The sequence below is a fragment of the Antedon bifida genome, chromosome 5 (assembly GCF_963402885.1).
Source record: "Antedon bifida chromosome 5, ecAntBifi1.1, whole genome shotgun sequence".
In the NCBI taxonomy this organism is placed as follows: Eukaryota; Metazoa; Echinodermata; class Crinoidea; order Comatulida; family Antedonidae; genus Antedon; species Antedon bifida.
Window position 1 is genome coordinate 27971636 of NC_136230.1, and position 21611 is coordinate 27993246.

At 34.4% G+C, this 21611-nt stretch overlaps 2 protein-coding genes across 2 annotated transcripts in view; one reads left to right on the top strand and one right to left on the bottom strand.

The window, feature by feature from the left end:
• LOC144841879 (phosphorylase b kinase regulatory subunit alpha, liver isoform-like) overlaps nt 1-21611 on the top strand; it is a 104817-nt gene that overhangs the window by 29199 nt on the left and 54007 nt on the right. The window lies entirely within an intron of this gene.
• Nucleotides 3451-12515, bottom strand: LOC144842460 (uncharacterized). The gene is made up of 3 exons (XM_078698905.1): nt 11469-12515; nt 5002-5111; nt 3451-4621 (listed from the first exon to the last, which is right to left on the bottom strand). The coding sequence occupies exons 1-3, from the start codon at nt 11992-11994 to the stop codon at nt 4370-4372; spliced, it is 888 nt and encodes a 295-aa protein (XP_078555031.1). The 5' UTR covers nt 11995-12515; the 3' UTR covers nt 3451-4369.

A 21611-nucleotide genomic window follows, 5' to 3' on the forward strand; every position in this document is an offset into this window, starting at 1 on the left:
ACATAATAGCCTACGATTTATTAATATGTTTGATCATACGAAGAAACAAGCACGTTAACGCGCCATTTAGTCGCCTGCATGTCATACACACAGCAGCATCAAGTGTTGCCTGCCAGTTTGCATTCAGTTCACGCCAATCTCAATACAATAATTCTCTAGTCAAATTCTCAGCGTGCAATCTGACGGACGACGAGGATATCGTGACCGGTTGGAATTGGAATTGAGTTAAAATATCGCGCCTTCTGTCTGCTACCCTCTTCGGGTTCGTTGAGTGACAAACCCACATCACTGTTCCTTCCAGTAGTATCTCCAGTACTATCAAAGTTATCATGATTTATATGATTTTATTACTTCTCTTCTGTTATCACTAATTGCAACAATTCCGATGTGTTTGATCGGCCGCTTCGACAGCAAAATAAAACGTGCAATATAATGTGTACGCTATGCTACACCCTGCATTGTCTTCCTAAAAGATATAGATTCAACGAACTTTAGCCCACCCCTCAAACCTTTAATGCCATCGATTCGTCGACCCGCGTCACCAGTCAAATATATCATGCAAGATTTATGTCTTTTTCCATCACGAAAATGGATAATCATCTAAATAATTGTGATAGTCGAGGTATCCATAACGGTGACCCTTAACACTCCTTGTACACGTTTTGAGGCACACTAAAGTACTTATTACTCCCTGTGTCCTAGCAAATAATACGCATATAACTCCTTTGTATTGTGCGAATATGCATTTACCGATTATTACCATCATCGTTAACGTAAATACACGAACCAGCGGTAATACACTAGTTCTCTCGACAAATAAAAGTCTGATATAAATACGATAATAGCTGCGGAGTTCACACGCCTAATTAAACGCGCATAGAACGTATTAAGCTGATCCGAATCATCAGGGTTATATCCAACGCCACCGCTCGTGTGTGTGATCGGATAGCTTCGTGTCGTTCAACAACAATGTACCGCCAACATAACTTGGCGGAGTTAAGCTTGGTCCGGTTCCCACTCTAACGGAACACAAGGACGTAAGCCGTAACGTAACCAATCACAAGGAACAGTTCGAATGATCCATCGCTTGGATTGATCAATTCGTTTACGTTGCGGCTTACGTCCTTGCGTTGAGTGCTAGTGGGAACCAAGCATTACTTCCGATTTAACGTAATCCTAGACGACGCAGAACAAGTTAACCCGATTTATTTAACTCCGATAGAGAAAATAGCGTGTAAACATTGAAAAAATACACCGGAAAACAAAATTGATAATACATTAATTTATGTTTTATTGTCTGTAGGCTTTTTGTGCCAACATTTAAATATCCAGACAACATATAATCTACCATCTCTTGATGGTAAATTCACTTCTCACAAACTATCTTTTCTTCCACTATATTATGTAATAAATTAACTTACGTACAAAAATATCTCATAATAAAAATATATCGCATAAATATTTACTCATTATAAATACGCCTCTGCTGCGGACAAAGACTATTCTATACACATTTTACAATTGTTACAATATTCAAACTTTTCAAGGCGAATTGCTTTAAAACACATGGTAACGGGAATATAGATAAAATATCATAATAATAATATATATAATTATTATTATAACATGGCACATATTGAACTTTTTATGCGCTTTTTATATTAAGATTATTTGTAGTTAAGCGCTCATTTTAAACTTAATATGGACTAACAATCGGGTTGACTACTGACGAAATGATGTAAAACTGACGCACGCGTACGAAAGCTCGTGTCTGTTCCACGTTTTCAAATTAATAGCGAATCAAATGTTGTGTCAATTCGTGACGAAAAGGCAGACGCGCCCTGTTAATAAGAAAGTGCAATTATCAAATACAAACATTAGGCCTATTTTATGTCTAGGCCTACTTCAGTTATAGTTGCTGTAGCATTTTATCAAATAAAAACACTTGGAAATGTTTCCTTGTTGGGATTAATTACCCGTCTATAGAACAGTTAGCCTTGGTAACTTATTAAATCTACGAGTAAGATTTAAAACATTGCGTGCATTGCGATGTAATTGGCTACAGTAGTTATCAGTCACTCAAAGTAGCAAAACATGTTTTGGAACAAGTTCATTAAAGCTGTTGTTAATAACTTAGTACTTCGATGTCCCGTTCGATGTCATCATAATAAAAGGAATTTCTCTAATATAGAATTGATAGTTTTAAAATTGGATATCTAAAGTAGGTTACTTACTGAGTCTTAACAAAATGGAACAAATACGCGCATTATTGCTTTGCATTGTGCGAATACGTATTGATTATACCAGTGACATCATCACTAAAAGACACAACATTTGACCCGCGTACTGTGACGTATCACCATTTGTACGCAGCACCTTCCGTGTGTTTCACTAAGTATTTATGAATACAACTTTTATAGATTCCCTTAATATAGAATACTGTATTGCGTAAAGCTGTTTTGACCTTTGACATTTTAACAACGTTAATTATATATACTACTAGAGGCTTTATATAAACACAATCAATTTTGTACAATCTAAATACTTAATATTCTAAAGTAACAGATACAGTATTTTGATCTTTATACCAAACTATTTCATTTCATGATATATAACAAAGATCCTCCAGAAAATAGTTATGAAATAATCATGAAAGAAGGAACTCACGATATTTCAGAGCCATTTAGACAGGATAATCATTGGAATAGTCTAAATTGAGCAAAATGTGACCTGATTAGATCATCGGTGACATCACGGACAGACACTAATTCAACGCGGCGCACAACAGCTGTGCCATTTTCATCCGCTTTTTGGCGCGCGCATTATATAGGCTGCTACTGTGTCCTCTATGGATTCACTGAAACTTCCATCACAATTTTACTGGGGGGTTTCTTTTTTGGTGTAAATTTAAAGTACAGTCAATATTAGAACGTTTTTGTGTCAAAAGCAGTTTGAATTTAAAATAAATATTTAGATGATGCGATGAGGAATATACAGATGAATTACTAATTTCTCTTAGAGAAACATTGTCCAAATGCATATTCAAGCAGATTACTTTAATTTTCGCAGTAATTAGTTGCCTATAAATAATTGAGTGTACAGACTGAAAAGCATTGGCACTAAAAGGTAGTCTAAATTAATGTGTACTGTAAAAGGTGTTTTATAATAAATCCCACAAATGTTGTTTAGGCCACCAAGGATCTTGAAAATACGGTACCGTTCTGCAGATGTAGCGACCGTTCGTTAGTGACCAAGGGAGTGACATGACCTTTATGCCTTCGTGAATCAAAATGAACCCGTTTAGCTTCGTTGTTTACCCGGGAAAGTTGGCGACACGCCCACCACCAACGTTAGCGATAATTGACCAATGAAACCAACTTACACGGGTAAATAACTAAGACTGTCCAATGTCTATCACTGACATGTTTTCATAAGCTCTGTCTACACTATCAAACATTATGTGACAAAAAATGTGGTGTGCCCATATATGGACATGATGATGTCATATCACTACCATATTTAAGCATATCACTACCATATTTGGGCACATCACACTAGTTTGATAGTGTAGACAGATATATAGATAGATAAATACTGGCGAGAGTTGAACCCCATCATGTTATTGTGTATTTGTTGCCGAAGCAGCCAGCTGCAGTAATGAAATCCGCAATAAGCAACCCAAAATTGAATAAATATACTTTTTTTTTAAACAGTAACTGAAGGTATGGACCTTTCAAATCGCCTACCACATTACTTTGTATACCACACTCTTTGGTAATTCGTAACACAACATAGGTGTTGTTACTTAAGTATCACGGCCATATTTTTTTCGTGGACACTTTTCGCAGTTTCCATGAACTAATTTATATAATTTAATATTAATTGATAGCACACACAATTGCATTTATGATTCGTTGTGACTATTCTACTTACTGGCTGGCTCATTGTGTTCTTTTATATCATCGTCCTTTAGTGAATTCAACAATCTGAACACTTATAACGTCACTATAATGCTGACAAGAAAAGTATTATAGTGTTTTTCTGTTAACCACTTATATTATTCAACATTGCTACTATGTAGCCTTTCTCCTCGAGCTGTCTGATGATAGAATATAGTCGCTCTAAGTTCTTGAGAAAGAAACGCTTCCAGCAAAAGGCACTGTTTGAATTGTACCAACTTCTTTACTTCATTTTTCTAAGCGAAAGACTCTGGCAGAACACTCTGCGACGACATTAACGCGTCGTCTAAGCGTCCGCAGACGCAAACGACGCGTCACCACGAGTCTAAAAAATTCACTTATGGAACGTCACGTATGTTTTGTTCGTGAACAGGAATGTTTAGGGTGTTTTCTAAACGCTAGTCCTAATCTCACCGTGATTTCGATTTCTTCTTTTTAACGTCCATTGTTAAGAATCTCGTACTCCGTTTTTTCGGATTTTCGACTTTAGCATTTCTGGGGCTACCGTCCTTATTCAATGCTATCATCCAACCTTTGCGTTTAGTTATTCCCCGACAAAGATTACTTTTTGGCGAGGAAGAAGGGTAAGCACACGATGAAAATGACGTCCAGCCGTCGTTTCTATAGTGCTGCTGGAAAAAACATTCTCCTGTGGGTATTATCTGCAATTGAAAATAATGATGTTTTAGTTTGTAAAAGTAAAAACACAAAACCACCAAGCAATAATCAGTGGCGTAACGCAGAGGCCCGATGCCCCTGGCTTAGGAACCCCAAGTGGCCCTCCAACGATGGAGGCCTCGGGTGTTTTTTAGCCTTTTTCGAAACTCCGTATTGTATAATGAATATACCCGGAAATAAAATGAGAGATTAAAAAAAGAAAATTACGCGGCGTAAATTATTAATGCATCATTTTTCCAATAATAAAGTTCAAATATTCCTTTCACGTCAGGAGAAAGTTTCAATTATATGGAACCACTATTATATCATTTTAAATCATTATTTTTGTTATAATTACAGTACTATAATTTCAATGAAAACTTACCGAGCCGTACAGATGTCCGGTCGAATTGATACACAGGTACAACGATGAAATATGTCCCTTGAGTTTAACAAGACTTCTCATCGATGGGCCTGGTGAAATTTCAATAATTGCTAAAAGACAAAAAAAACCCCAATTTATTTATTTGTATCGTAACGAAGTACGGTGTAATAAAAACCGTGTAGTTCTGAGAAACATCATACCGTTTCGACCAAACCGTCTTCTGATGATAAATAGACCTAGAATAAATTATCTATGTATATTCGCGTTTGTATCGGTACGGTATTTTCATTTGTAAAGATATGATCATGTCATTAATTTTAAAAAGTTTACTGACGAAAACACTGCGATATAATAAATTAAATGCAGTACAAATAGTTTTCGTTGACCAGTGGAACAAATTGAACATCGCGCTTTATCAGGTGTACTGTACATGATGCCAATACTAGCTGTACACAACGTAAATGCGTTTAATTTGGCGGTGCGTATTTTTCCTGATCTGCATTATTGACGGGTGGGATAGAGAGGCGGGCAAGAGATTCTTAATACCAACGGGGCATTTAGAACCTCGCATACCGAAGTGTTAGGGACTGTCTCGCCTGTATCAAAAGCGTACCACTTCACCGCTGGGTTTCATGTCCCAACACACGTGTTGTTAGAAATTACTTGATATAAATTGACAAACGCTGCATGGAGTATAAAATGCGGATCCTGGTGCTACCCAGAAAGCTTTATAAATAGAAAAACACCAGAGACTTGAATTTGATCGAAAAATACGGTACGCGAACACTCCATAGCCGCATATTACGAAACGTGACGAATGGGAATCCGTAGATATTCCGTAGGCCTTACTGGTTAATGTAATGTAGGTCTACCGTAAATTCGAATGCGAAATGCTTATTTCATAGCGGGCGAGCTCTAGTTTTTAAAATAATAATTATGCTACCCTAGATTTCGAGCCTACAGGTACAACCGTACTTTGAAATATTAACAAGAATACGGGCCTCCGTCATAATGTACTATGATGTGTCAGTGAATTCAAATTGTCAATTTTAATCTAAATGATATCGTATGAAGATTGTTCGTAAACAATTTACAGAGAAACGAAAACGGAAACTTGAATCATTATAGGAAATCTAAAAGAATTAAAATACCTGGTATATATACATTGCATGCCTGATAGCGTGTCTGCTGGAGGAATACCAAACAAATTATTTATGTACAGTTTGCGATAGTGACATGCAGCGAAACGTAAAATGATGAGGTTTAGAATAACCAGTTAATTACCATAGTGTATTTGCCTAGAATATTGCATTTGATTAAATTGTGCTCTTGTTGACACGTTAAGCCGTTGGTCTGGGCATTGGTCTAGGTTGGAAATAACACATGTGCTAGACTAGAGAATACACCGTGTTTCCGTGTGGAAAGATTTTGTTATATAAGATATGATTTATATTGATATATCACAAGTTGTATACTATACTATTACTAAGTCCTCTAGATGATACTTTAAGCCGTTGGGTTAAAATAAACCTAATGAAAATAGCAAAGGGATTTGATCGCCATTACATTTATAAACATTTGTCAAATATCATTGACAATACCAGATATTTAGGTTATGACGTTAAGCCGTTGGTCAAGGTACAAAATAACCTAGAAAGTCGGAGGGATTCGATTCTCATTGCGTTCAGATCCAAAGAAGGGTTGAAAAGTAAAGTTTGAGCATTAGATAGAAAATGTTATTTCTGTATTGTTAATCCCAAAAGGTATTTTTTGACAGATTAGGTTAGATAGATTGAGCAGTCTGAAGATTGGCCTACGATTAAAGTTGAAATCGCACGCTACAGAGCTTTCGGGGAAGAACGGAACGGTGTATTTTAGAACTTTATACCCATGCGCATATTAATATTTTGTATAGAATTGCCATCTCATTCATCTATGAGAAATGGGAAGAAACTTTACTGCAAAATGAATGTAAACTGCAGTCGTTGTGCGGAATTTGATGTCGAACTAGTTTAGGTGTTACGTGTCAATTGCCGTTTCAAACAGAATGTCTTTTGAAACAAATTTATTAATCAAATTTAAATCGATGATTGAAATAATTCGATTCGTCCGGATGTGGAAATGTTCCACTATGATCAAAAGTAATTGTCCATATAAAAAGAGTTTATGTGGGGAAATGACCCAGCAAAGATCTGTTCCATGACGCATGTGTGTATCATAATATATGTATATAATTCCGTGACATTATTACACCGTGAAACTTAAGTACGGCTAATAGCTGTATGCTATTCAACTATGTTTATAGGGAAGTTCTTTTAACTGTCCCGACACTAAACTCCTGTGTCAAAATGGAATCGACTAAAACGACCCGTGGAAGCAGTTTGTTTGTGTTGACAACGGACTACAAATACTTATATGTTTAGGTGGCGTTAAGAGAATATATATTATTATTAAACGTTAAAATGATGATCAGTCCTTGTCGGATTTGGATAGCCCTGTATGACGTCGAACTTGTCTAAAAACCAATTTACAGCAGAGATGGATAGCTTGCTTCGTTAGGTTTCATGTCCGTACATGTATATTAAACCAAACAAGTTTTTAAAGGTCATGCCTAACTAAATAAATCTTGATATGTGTTTGATCGAATAATAAGTATATCCAGGGTCCACGCGATTATAGTTAATACCAAATCTATAGTAGTAGGCCTAGTTTGTTCCTTGCTGATGAAAATATACTATAAAGTGTTTTGTGCGGAGCGCAGCTAAACATCGTGTTTGAAAATACTTGTTTCATTATTCAGGTCCGTCGAATATTTATAGTATCATATTATTATTCGCGGGTAAGATTACGCTGCGCACCCGTACAGCACACGTGCACGTTCACACCATCACAATGCTAATTCAACAAAAATAAGATTGGCATATGTCATTTATGTCTGAGAAGGATAGAGCACTTCCGATGTTAATTATTTGGACTTAATCGATTATCGTGCAGGACCTCTGGAGATTTTGGCAGGTAAAACCGATGCATTTGTCGGCCCTCTGTGAAAACATAAATAAACAGGTAAAGCGAAAAGATGGAAACTATCGTGGTTCTTTCGACTGACCCATACATCGACCTAAATCCGTTATATGTCCGAGCCAATCATGCCATACAAATTGACAAAGCCAGGCGTATGGCGGTTCTTTCTGACGCAGCTGTGAAAGCCCCACCGTTAAAATTCAATAAAATACTCTTTCGTTTCGTAATCTTATCGTTACCGGCATTAGTCTACCGTGGTGCTTTTTGAATGACTAGAGACACTTCGATCACTCATTCCCGGTACAAAATGTGTGTACAATCACACGACTTTACACAAATACTAATTAATGAAAGCTAAGCATGCGTCGTTAATGAAGTCGATAACTTTCTATTTAAGGATACGTCTCGAAGTTCATCAAACTTCGATACAAATGGTTACAACAATAAAATGTTAATTAAATTGCGGTATACATTAAGATTATCATTGAGGTAAAGTGGAAATATAACTATACAGGCATGAACAACAACACCAGAGCCGAACGGAACAGTTCCATTTGCTGATTTGAATAGTGCAATACATCGGCAGACTTTGTTTTTCGCACCTTGTCGCACACCGGTCTTGATGAGCCTGGAAAATCTACCTTATTAAGTAACTTTAGTTGAGGAGTTGTGATTCACAGATTTCTTTCTTCATTGACATATCTGAAGTTATTGAAGATAGTCATAATCTATTTCCTTTCTATTTTAATGACTTTGAGAAATGCTTTTTGATAAGTACGGTACTTTATATGTCAATTTTGTTACTAAATATTGCGTCGATCTGTAGTATTAATAGTATGTTTTTCGTGTGTCCCCCAAAAACATGAAACATTAATAATATAGACTTTAAATATGCCATTTTGCAATTCTAATAAAGTTTTTTTACTTCCGTGGAAAAAAACCAACAAAAAATAGCATAGGCCTAATGATTTCACTAATAAAAAGACAAAATAAAAGGTTAAATTTAAACAAAACCGATTGTCTGACAAAAGAAGAAAGTTTTTCATTTTTTAAATCTAATTTTGAGGTCAAACTGAATAAGTATTTTATGACATTAAAATGGCATATTAAAAACAATTCCAGGCGGACAATATATCTTCTGTAAAGTACATTGTCATTTAAATCTTTCTCTTATTATTACGTCACTGATTAAAAAAAACATTATCCAGTACATTTATCCCAAGTTCAGATGTTCTCCTTGGGGTACAGTTTAGGTTCCAGTATTATGTGCACTTTAAAAACAGACCTGCTGTGCTTGCTATTGTTATTATTTTTGCCTGAGAAAGAAATACCACAATATCGTTCACTCCTCTGTCCAATTAAGCCTTTAATTCTAACACAACGAGTTCCTATCTATTGCCAACTGCGTGTCAAGATAACCGTTTTATGAGGTAGAAGTGAAGTTACGCAAGGGTAGCGTATTGTCTTTATATTCGTCTATCCAGGTACTTGTGCCATTGTTTTTCCATTGTTGGTTTCCTGATTATTGGAGTTAGTATGCAAGGTTTTCAACGAAACTACAATAAAATGCAATCATTATATATTCAGCCACACCATGAAGTTAACGCGCGCGTGCAAAAAAATACACGCGCACATGGTAGTGACCGGTTTGTACGTGCATATAAAGCCGCTTTATGATATTTCAACGTATTTCAAGCAAAAAACATTTGTGTCGAGCTCAGCTATCATATTTACCGGTGCATGATTGCATGTTACACACATTTATGACAGGTGCAGGGTGCATTCCTCTGAAACTTGTTTTGGCAACATCTAACATATTAAATACCGTTTAAAAAAAAGTAATAATGCTCGATTTTGTAGTTTTGTAAGTTAAAACTTAGCCTACGCTTATTATTATTGCGCGCAAAGTTGAAGCCTTTTAAATGTGAATGTGGTTTTTGAAGACCTGGACCTAATCGCTTGCCCTATTATGCCATTGTTATCCTGATCGTTCCAATTAACTAAACGATAATGAAGGCTGGATAATCATTGGAAAGATTTAGACGTAAAAGTCGGTAGCCACTCTAGTCGGTAAAGATCATAAACGGTGTAATTAATTATTTAAGGGCAATTATAAGATGATCGGGTTAGGACACTTAATAGCCATACCTTAAAACGTTAAGCAGACAACACATATGTACCTATCAAAACACTTTTCATTAAAATAAATGTATTATTATGGTAGCATTAGCAAAACAAAGGTAGCCTGCAGTACACTGACACAAATGCTTGAAACATGTTAACGTCCATTTTACTTCTTAAAATGGTTTTATTTTGCACATAAGCCGGATCATACACGCTGCTGTTTTCTGCAGCGTTTAGCTTATTCCCAAGGGATCGACCGGCTGACTATCATGGAAATATAGTATATTTCTTTGACAAGGTCGCACCTTTGCTCGAGTTTATCGTACCTTGTTGTATAAACTGTTGTTGTACCTATGCTATAATACCGAAAGAATAGTTGGCCGTTAAGCCAGAGGAAATCTATGATTTTACACTTATATGTGTAAAAAGTGCATCCAGATAGACCTGAGTCATTATATCAATTTAATTCATCTTGTCGAGATTTGCCGATTAGACAATTTCAGAAACAAGTTCCTTTCCACAAATGAATAACATTTATATGTGTGAAGAAACCGGTCTTTCTGATGATGTACCGGTAACAGACAGAGAACTGAATGTCCATGCACAATATTCAGAATATAAATGCATGACTTTGAAGAAACCCGTAATATTATTAAGTCTAGAAAATAGTAGTACTAATTTTGTAATATTAAAATGCCGAACGAATAATTCAATTGTCGTCATTATCAATATTATTTATCCTATACTGTATAATATACTACAGTATTTTAATTAACTAAACTGTGGTGCGAAAAGTGGAGGTCTCGCGTGTTTTTTGAGTTCGTATGAAAAGTTTTCGATCGAAGAAACCTTTAATTTAAGTTCTAACCACTTAACACTTTTGAAACGGCATAATAGAGGCCAATTAGAACAGCAATGAACAGCAAAGATGTGTGAATGTGACTAAGGAACTTACAGATCTCTTGTATTTTGTTATTACACGTTGCTTACGGTTTACTATATACTATATTATTCAAGATAGAGTTCTGCCAATTTTCTTAAACTCTGGGTTTGATTGAACACTTTAAAAGAAGACGAAAGCTCCAATGTGGTTATACAAACAACACAAATCAGGTATAGGTATAAAATGTGTATATCAATGGTAACCTATATATTTTGTGCCTTATTTATGATTTACAGTCACATGTATATAAACATAGACCACTTACCGAAGGTCGATAGAGTAACCAAAATATTTTACCGGTCGCAAATCAACTTACCGGCAAGGTTGGGTCAAACAGTTACCCGTAAAAAACAAATTGCAAACTGTAAAATATACTTACTATTAACATCGTTCCCGGCATCTGTTCCATAAACTTTACCATCCTTATCAATAGCAAGCAGAAGCTGCCATTTTGAGTAAATTTGTTTAAGTTTGTGATGAGCATTTCTTACTCCTCTCTTGTTGCCTTTTTGGGCTTCAGCTGCCCTGGCCGAACTTGGATGCCTGATTGCCATTTTGGGTTGGGTCCCCAATAAATCAATAGGCTTACTTGTTGGAGAAACAACACGTTTGTTTTCGTTCGTATTATTATCCTCTGTAACAGCGTTTACTTTTGTTGTTGTTTCTTTATTTGTTTCAATTTCTGTGTTTTGTGCTTCAGAGCTTTGTAATTTCAATGACTCTGTCGTAGTCGTCACCGTGCTGGTGGATGTCGTTGTTAATTCACTTTCTATCGTCCTTCTGTTTAAAGCTTCTGTTGTTACAATATCTGTCGTATCAAAAGGAACACAATCTGCATGTTGCAGAAAATTTACAAGCAAAGTAATGTAGAGAAAAAACCGCGATAATGCAATAACAAATTCCATTTTAAAGTATATCTTCCAGTAGTCCAACTGCACGTTGATTTCTTAATATGTGTCTTCTTTTGCTTGTTGCAAATTCAATATTTTACAACTATTTCTAGCAAAATCCATGCAATGGACAGACTTTGATAAAACAACAGCTATGTTTCAATCTTTGTACTGTCGAGTTTTCTTCCTTCATAAGGTTTTCCTTAAAAGTGATAATTCCCTGTTACTGTATTAGTGAATGTAGGCTATTCGGACGAAGAGAGCTTATTCACTCAGTAGGCCTACGGTTGTCCCTGACAATTGCTGAATTCAAGAAGATTAGCTTCTTTTTGTATGCTCACTATTCTCAACCAATCACATTCGTAAGTAGGCGGGGCTTAAGCTGTGCGGCCCTGAACGTGTATTACGTTAAAGCTAACTTCTTTACAGTACGTACTTCAGTTGAACCACAGAGTTCACAGTTTCTTTACATGTGTTTTTACATGTGTTTAAAGTAATCAGAATTCTGTAAAATCAACAAGAGAAGTAATTCAAGATTATATTTCAAATTTTAGTTAAATTATTTTATACAAAAATCTAACTGAATTTAACTAACTAACTCCACATTCTGACACACAAATCTATGGATCTCAACAGTACTTTATATTGGATTGAGAACCCGGCTTGCGAATACATTTCTCGGACTCGAATATACTTCTACGTATAATGCATCATAGTGCTGTACGATGACGTCATAAAGCGCTTACGTAACCGGTTTCAATGGTCACAATGTGTACCCGTATTCTGATTTTAAGGGTGCAGACCCTGATCCCCAGGGTACATTAATTGAGAGCTTATTACCATCTTTACACAGCTCTGATTCATTCAAATTTACTCTGTCTCTCTAGATGCCATATCTATATGGACGTAGGCCATCATGTTCTGCCACAATTTCTCGCTTTCGTTAATTATTAAACAACAAAATTAATTTCGGATTATTTCAATAGAGAAAGATATAGCCAACACCCTTTGAATAATAAACTCATGTTAACTTACTATTTAATATAGGCCTACAGTACATTCTCTGACTGAAGAATATGCTTAATTTTTGCATATGGTGCGCCAATGAATTGTTAGCGTTGTTCAGTACGTCGTTGGAAGGGTGGTCTGATATTATGATAGTAAAGGTGCATTTTATTATATCGGATGAGCATTTCGATCGATAAAGGTGATTCCAATTCTAAAAATAAATCTGACCAATAATTACGCAATATATTGTGAAATGCATATTGTGCTGATGCTTGAACAGACTTGTCATTGTTCTATCGATTGGTTGAGTGCAAATATTGGATCATTTGTCTAAAGATGCGTTTAGTTAATAATATTTGTCTAACGTAGCGTATATTTGTCTTTACAATAAAGAATGGAGAGTAGAGCACAAAAGATGACCAGTGCTTTAGTCATAAAACAAAAGCGCAATAATCAATTGTTTTGTATTCCGGTATTTTAAAGTAACGCCACGCCAGGTACGGTGTGCGGTTTTTTTTTTCGTACGATAGTTCCACATAATAATCGGATAATATCAACTCCAAAGCTCTGTATACACTATCAAATTTATGTGACAAAAAAATGTGATGTGCCCATATATGAACATGTAGTGTCATATCACTACCATATTTGGGCATATCACTACCATATTTGTATACACTTTTTTTGTCAAACTAGTGTAGACAGAGCTTTAGTACAATAATAAATATGTATACTAATGCATTAGTGCAGTTATTTTTACAAAAACTCTTCCATTGAGTGCATCCTACTTAAACGACCCGGATGTTGAGAAAGTTTCGTACGGAACGATGACCATTATTCTAGTTCATTAAATTGAAATTGTTTTTCCAACAAGATTTAGTATCCGAATATAATAGACAAACACCTGGTTAAATCATATGTTTTTCTCTAAACATCTGCCGTATACAAACACCTGAGTGAACTGTGTGATTTAACAAAAAAAGCGAAAGATTATGCAACCATCGGTGATCCGGTTGTTAATGTTGTCTTAATTATATTTTTTTTAAAGGAGAAAAAACACACACGGATCTCTTGATTATTAGTTAAGATACGTGCGCGTTCATAAATTGATGCCTGAATGCATGGAGTAAAGAATTTACTCCATGCTGAAGGCCTACAGCTTGTGCGCAATTCAATGGCAGTTTCTTTTTTTCCTTATGAAAGTTGTACCAAATAATCTAATAAAGATGATTGAACCTAAAAAACATGTTTTAATCTGTCCCACAATATTATTGTAGATTAATATTGATTTTGTGTAAAAAAAAAGGGCAAAATTTTAAAAATGTGCGCGAAACGATTTCATAAAGCACATGTGCAATGACCTTTTCTATTATTATCAACATCAAAATGGCAGCTCAAAGATTTCGGAATGTTTTGAAATATTGTGGCCTAGCTTTTAATCGCTTTCATGCTTCTGAATCGCGTAAAAAGGTATCAAAAATTGCAGTATGCAGTTTTTTCACTACAAGTGGACTGTGGTGGCTACATAAGCACGGATATATCATGACTTTCGTAGCTCCAAAGCTACCCAGTGTTGCTGCCCTTGATGTAGAACGAAAGGTAGGCGACTAAAACCATTTAATCTCCGCTAGGATTTGACCCCAATCTGATGCTTGATTAGGCCTAGCCTAAAATCTTTTAAAACAACTCTGAAATGCTAAAATTGCTTACATACTAATAATTATTAAGTGCATATGTCTATTTATATAACAGTTAACTAGCCTATCCAATTATTATTTCGGTTTAATTCCTCTTTTGTGTACTTTTTTAGTTTTAAATTGTATTTATAAGGCCTAGCTAGGCTAGTTCTAGTAATTTAGACTTAGTTTATTAAGACAAAAATTAGAGGATGGAAATCATGTATTGCTCTATAGATACTGTGTTTGATTGATAATGACTTGGCCAACATACTCAACCCCCTAGCTAGTCTAGGTTTTTTGTTTTGTTTTGTGTAAGAGTATTTAAACAACATGCATGATTTATGTGTAATGATCAACCTTTAAATCTAAATAATGTTGATTCAATATTATTATGTTTGTCAAATAAAATTGAAATGAATTTCTTTGTTGTGCTTATTTTGTGCTTGTTTTATTGTAACATACAGTAAACTTTAATATCCTAAATGTTCATTTTTGGTGATTTTTTGTTTTTTTATTGATATCTTCATTTATCACAAGAAACGTTATATTATGATCATTATTCAACATCTAAATGACATTATATCAAACAGGGGTTTAATTGATTTAAACGACAAACAAAGCTCTTTCCATTTTTTAGAAGCTTCTAATTATATCACAGGAATATAATTTTGACGGATGTAAACATCCCCAATTTTAATGTCTTCTACCTAGCTTGTCTGAAGCATAGCTTATTATTGGCATATACAGTATTAGCATTGGCTTTCCACCCAACCTAATATCAACACAGCACCCATGTTTTTTCCTTACCTATTAATTTATTTTTTAAATTTCACCAACATCTACAGTACTGTAGACTTTTCTAGATACCTGTATTCACCATATTTAGAATATAACTATGACCTTGTTCAACTTGGTGGTTTTTTTTTTTTTTCTTACTAAATGATTCACAAGAAATTAATTATTTATGCATAATTTAGGTCAAATTCGTCAGCTGATTTTAGTACAGTATTAATTTATAAAGTCTAAAGGGACGTGACCCCAGGTTTAAAACCAGTACAATTATTAAAAACGAAAGTAGTACCACAACCTGTTCCAACTTCAGGTAGCTAAATGTAAACTTTCATATTGTCTGTGAATTTAGATAACTGTAACATTGGCTACCTCTGTTCAGGGGATACCCTATAGGGGACACATTGTTGGGTGTTGATGGTGTCCCCTGAATGGAGGTTATACTGTATACAGTATTACTACTGGCAGGATATATAGTATATAATCAATTAATATAAATAAAGAAAAGTGTAATATAAATCAGATTCTTTGAGCAGTATTACAGAGTCAATATTTACACTTTAAGGGTTACTGTATGCCGTCCAGTGTATATTGAAAAACAATATACAGAATAGAGTTTTAAGTATTATAAATCGGATTCATAAATTGAGATGAAGAGTCAATATTTAGAATTAATTTAATATTTATTTCAGTTTTAAAGATACTCTTTGTTGGCTCGCTAAGTGGTTCTACTGTACTGTAAAAAGAGAAATCGGATTTATAAATGAAGATATTGAATAATGTATTTAGTTTGAATAGGGCTTTCACTGTATACTCCTATCCAGTATACAATAATAAAGAATAAAATCAGATTCTACATACAGTATTATAGAGATATTAATATTTTTCTAATTCATATTTGTTCATGTCCTTGTTCCACTATGCATTCTTTTTTTATTTTTTTAACTTCTCACTAAAATGCATATAGAAAAGACAAAACACATATTAGTGAAAGGTAGGACCAACAGGTGGTAAATACCTCTAATACGGTCCAGTCCCATTTAGACAATGAAAACGTATAAATAAAATTATAATAAAATACTGTATAATGGCCTATATAGCATATTATAGAAATTAGTGATCTTAAGCTGGTCGACATTTACAGCATTCTAACAACATTCTAAAAAGTTTTGATACAAGCTCTATTAAATCTATGATGTCTCAGATTTTAAATCTACTATTAGCTTCAGGTATTAATATGATTACAAAGTAGTTTTTCCTGTCAGCTTTTCTATGATAAGAAATGTACTGTACATACCTATTGGACACATCCTATTAATCACAGGATGTATACAACGTTATTAGGTATTACCAGAATGAGCTTTCTAACTTGGAGAAAAATATTTAGCTGTTGATAATTTAATCAAATTATCTACAAATAATCTTTACTCAGACGTACAAAGTATAAAAGTTGATTATACTGTAGAAAGTGTACAGTAATTATGATATAAAATCATCTATAGTACAGTATCATAATTTAGAACATACCTACTTTAAACTATTTCTTAAGTGTATTTTTTTTTTCAATGTAATAGCACTAGTAATATCTTCATTTTGTTAATATTTGGGAGATTGGATGAAAATTTCGGATGCTCCTAGCGAAATCGGGAGGCTCCCAGAGAAATCAGGAGGCTCCCAGAGAAATCAGGAGGCTCTCAGAGAAATCGGGAGGCTCCCAGAGAAATCAGGAGGCTCCCACCCAGAAAAATCGGGAGGCTCCCACCCAGAAAAATCGGGAGGCTCCCACCCAGAAAAATCGGGAGGCTCCCACCCAGAAAAATCAGGAGGCTCCCACCCAGAAAAATCGGGAGGCTCCCACCCAGAAAAATCGGGAGGCTCCCACAGAAATCGGTAGGGTCCCACAGAAATCGGGAGGCTCCCATAAAAATCGGGAGGCTCACAGAGAAATCGGGAGGGCTAAAACGTCTGATGTTTCTCTTTTATATACAGTCATTTTATACGGTAGCTTGTGTTTCAATGTTACTACTCTGACCTAGCTCCTTCTTTAACTAGTTTATTAGTATGTCAAGTAACTTCCTGTAGAGACTTCAATTCTGTTGATTCCTCGTTTGGATCAAATTATCATTAATTTGCAACACCCCGAGTGAGACACGCAATTCATGCAAAAGGCCTACTGTACACGTCATTATCGCTTCTCCAGAATCTCTCTTGATAATCTTAACTACTTCATTCTTTAACCAAATTTTAAAGTGCGTTCTTTGTTTGAGATGACTGGCTAAGCGCTCTTCCACTGTGAACGGTAGTACAGTAGTTAAAAAAACTAGTTTTAAAAACTAAAATATGCTGTACAATGTATTAAAAAAAAATAATAGCCTCCAAATTATGATTTCAAATGTATCAACATTTCCTAATAGGCTACTAAACAACATTTGAGTAGTAATTGGTTAGTAAAATTATAGTAGAGGAGACACTACTGTATATAATAAGGACCCAAAAAAGTATTCCTTATATGGATGTACTGTATACTGTAAGGCTTGGCTGTAGTGTTAAAAAAAAAATCCCTAATAATTTCACAGAAAAATGTCCCCTTAATAGAGGTGTCCTCTGAACCGGGTGTTCCAAACAAAAGGTTTGAATGTATTAAAATAAGAAAATAAGAACTTTTTTTCTATTCAATATCAAGTTTTATATATTGATGTATTAATTTAATTTATAATACTCTGATTTCTTAACAGTAATCACTCTTGTAATATTAAACAAATACAAAATACTGCTTGCATAAATATTTAGTTTTTAGTAATTACTTTAGATTAAAATCTGCTTAGTATATTTTTCAAAAACTAATTGTGAATTTTCATTGACAACAGGAAATATATGGAAATCAAGGGTGCATCAAAATTCAGTATAAGTTTCACATAAGCCAAACATAATTATTTTTTGATCTGAATTTAAAACATAATATATACTTCAACAGTGGTTAAAATAAATTATAGTTTGTAAAGCAAGTCAAGGGAACGTCAATAGATAAGAAAAAAGAATATCCGTTACGATTTGAGTGAAGTGGCGACAGTTGGGGCAAAATATTTTAAACAGATAAATAAAACAAGTCTTTCGACTTTATTGAAGATTAAAATTATTTAAATCTTTATCACTATCAGTGCTATTACAATTACATATCTGCCATAACTTGACTTTAAAATAATACTTTTTAAAATTCAGTGGCAGATCTAGGAGTCAGAAATAGAAAGGCATGGGCTTAAAAATTGTGAAATTGATGTAGGCCTACTAAATATGTCTACAGCTGTACAGTAGTCAAAAGTAGGCATTCCTTCACTTGCACATCCAAGGGAATGTTTTAGAATAGTCAAATGTTTCAACATGTTCATATCATATAATAACATCTGTTATCTGATCGTTGTAATGATTGAAATCCGTTTTAGTTTGAGTAAATTCCAGATCCAGGATTCTGAACTCCAACATGCTTTACAACATACTACACATGTGTTCATTGCACTCGATGTGTTTTTAAATTTCAAAAACTTGGGAGACATTTTATGATTGGTTGGTACCTGTACACTATTTCTATAGTCTCTGTTTTTTAGCTACAGTGTTGTTTATTATTCTTTCTTTATGCTATCGCTTTTAGTACTGCATAGTGTATTTCACAAGGATAAAGCTCTGTCTACACTATCAAACTATTACTAGTATATGTGACAACAAAAATGTGATGTCATATCACTACCATATTTGGGCATATCACTACTATATTTGGGAACATCACACTTTTTTTTTTCAACAGTGTAGACTGCCTGTATAAGAAAGTAATGAATTGAATATAAAAGTAATGTTATTGAAAACTTAAAATAAGTATTTTAAAATTAAGAACATTTTTAAAAGCTACTGTAAAATGGACACATTTTTAAAGTTGGTTGTTGTTGTTACAAAGATTTTTTTTTAATTTGGTAGGTACCAAATACTACTTATACTCATCATACTGTATATTTTGTATACCAGTCTCTGGTCTCATATGATGACATTTGTAATCCAAATATTAAAGATGTATTGTCCCTTTGACTAATTCCAAAAGAATAAAAAATAACAGATTTCGAAAAAAGGTGGGTCATTTTGAAGTATCTTAATAGTTATTAACTATCACAAAAAATTTGTCGAAAAAAAAATCATTTAACTGAAATACAGACGTTTTTTTGTTTAAAAAATAACTTTGACTTCCAGTCAAAGTTTTCGATCAAAACATATCCCATAATGAAACGCGCTTGTTTGGCTACTCTATATGCATAATCATAAAACTTCCTCATGATCTGTGTGAAAATACCTTCTCAACTGTGACGAGTTGTAAACAATCCTAATTACCATATACATAATGCGTACTCGTGGTTTGAAATCTTTGTTTACTTTTGCTCACAACGATTTTCCAGACGAAATGTAATCAAACTAATTTACCTGTTAATTACGTAAACTTGTTGCTTTTGGCTCGAATTTTCGACTTAAAGTGAATAACTTTAATATTACTTTGATATGGCCAATTTAAATTTAGAATATTTTGATTTCATTTTTTTGTGTTTCAAGGGACAATACATCTTTAAATTATTATTTTAATTTTTCAGTTAATTGATAATATTGAGATGCAAGATTGTGTGTTTAGAAGGACAGATCTATTTCTATGTACAGTATTGTATGAAATGAATTTTAAAATGTCTGTATTTTGGAAGGGGAATTTCACTATGTCATCGATATGATTTTAACATTACTGTACATTGTAGTGTGTATCAAGGTAGCGTTATTGTTGATTTTGTTGTATTGTATGTGCATGATAAGTTTAATGGTTGAATGCAAAATTAATTGCATCTTTCAAATATTTACTAAATTTTGAGTTAATGTTTACGTAGATTCAACTGTTAAAAGCGAAAAAAAATTAATATTTTATAACAATCTAACAACAGGACATTAAACTTGACTTGCCAAGATAGGAACTCATAACAGTCATTTGATCTTATATCTGGCTGCGAAAATTACCGATATTGTACTATGTACAGTACATATTCTCCGTGGCGCACAGTGCCTGGCGTGGAACTGATTGTGTTGTAGCCATAGATAAACCCTTTGATCTCTGGAGCTCAGCATCCTGTTTTTCCTTGGTATAATCCAACCTCTAAGTTTTGTCAAATTACATACCCAGGCCCTCTTGGACTATACTTTGGTCATACTGGATACCTTGATCATGGGCGTGTACTGTCTCACCTAGTTTTTAAACAGTAGTGATGATGACCTTTTGACCTGAAAGCCTTCCTGCAACCCTTACTGTAATAGGTTGTAAGTGTGTTACAAAAAAGACTGTCCATTTGCAGATCTGTTGTATGTTACTATTTATTGAACTTCCTCTGTACCTTGCACAGACTCGACCTCCTTCTATTCTAGGAATGGGGGAAAAAGTGGGTGGGGGAGTTACAAAAGTATGAAGAAAGCTAGGAGGAACAGGGAGTTAGGCCAAAATATAATGTATAGTATGTTTGCATGCTTTTATAGATAATGTTGAAGAGTCTACTGAATGTTAAAATAAACCTTTGCATTTACCATGCATGATTTTAGGTCATACAGTATGCATGAATGGTTTTCAAGGCACTGATTTCATGCATGATTGATTTTGTGACATGTGGATGTTTGTTATGTCTTTTGTGACATTTTGCAAGTATGTTATTCTTGTCTGATAGTTATGTTTGAATTTAGTATAAAACGCTCATTCTAAGAATATTATACAGACGAGCAGGAATATAGTGCCATCTCCCTTTTGACAAATATCCTTTACGGGGTGACCTTTCATTGAGTCTAGGGTCATCTAAACTTTACCAGCAGTCCCATAGGACTAGGGTTGATGTGAGTAGAAGTATCATGAATAAGGTGCTTGAGATGGCCTACTTGATATGTCTAAAATAAAACGTCCATTTCTTGTCTTCTCATGGTTTTATTCCAAAGTTTACAGTCATATACTTCAAGATAAAAGTAGTTTGAGCAACAGTCAGATCTGTTGCTTGTGATTGGTCAGTGCATTACCTTTACCTCCTTGTGTTGTGTCCTAGTGGCACTGTATGTACTCCCTTTTGGCTTTAGCCATTCGTTAGGACAGATTTTTTTCCCAAA

Bases quoted from the DNA above. Each gene is read 5' to 3' on its own strand.
- LOC144842460 (XM_078698905.1), bottom strand. From the start codon at position 11,994: ATGGAATTTGTTATTGCATTATCGCGGTTTTTTCTCTACATTACTTTG. The intron at 5,112-11,468 runs GTAAGTATATTT...TTTGTCTTTTAG, and splicing joins TGCCGGGAACGATGTTAATA to CAATTATTGAAATTTCACCA. The intron at 4,622-5,001 runs GTAAGTTTTCAT...TTTCAATTGCAG, and splicing joins CCGGACATCTGTACGGCTCG to ATAATACCCACAGGAGAATG.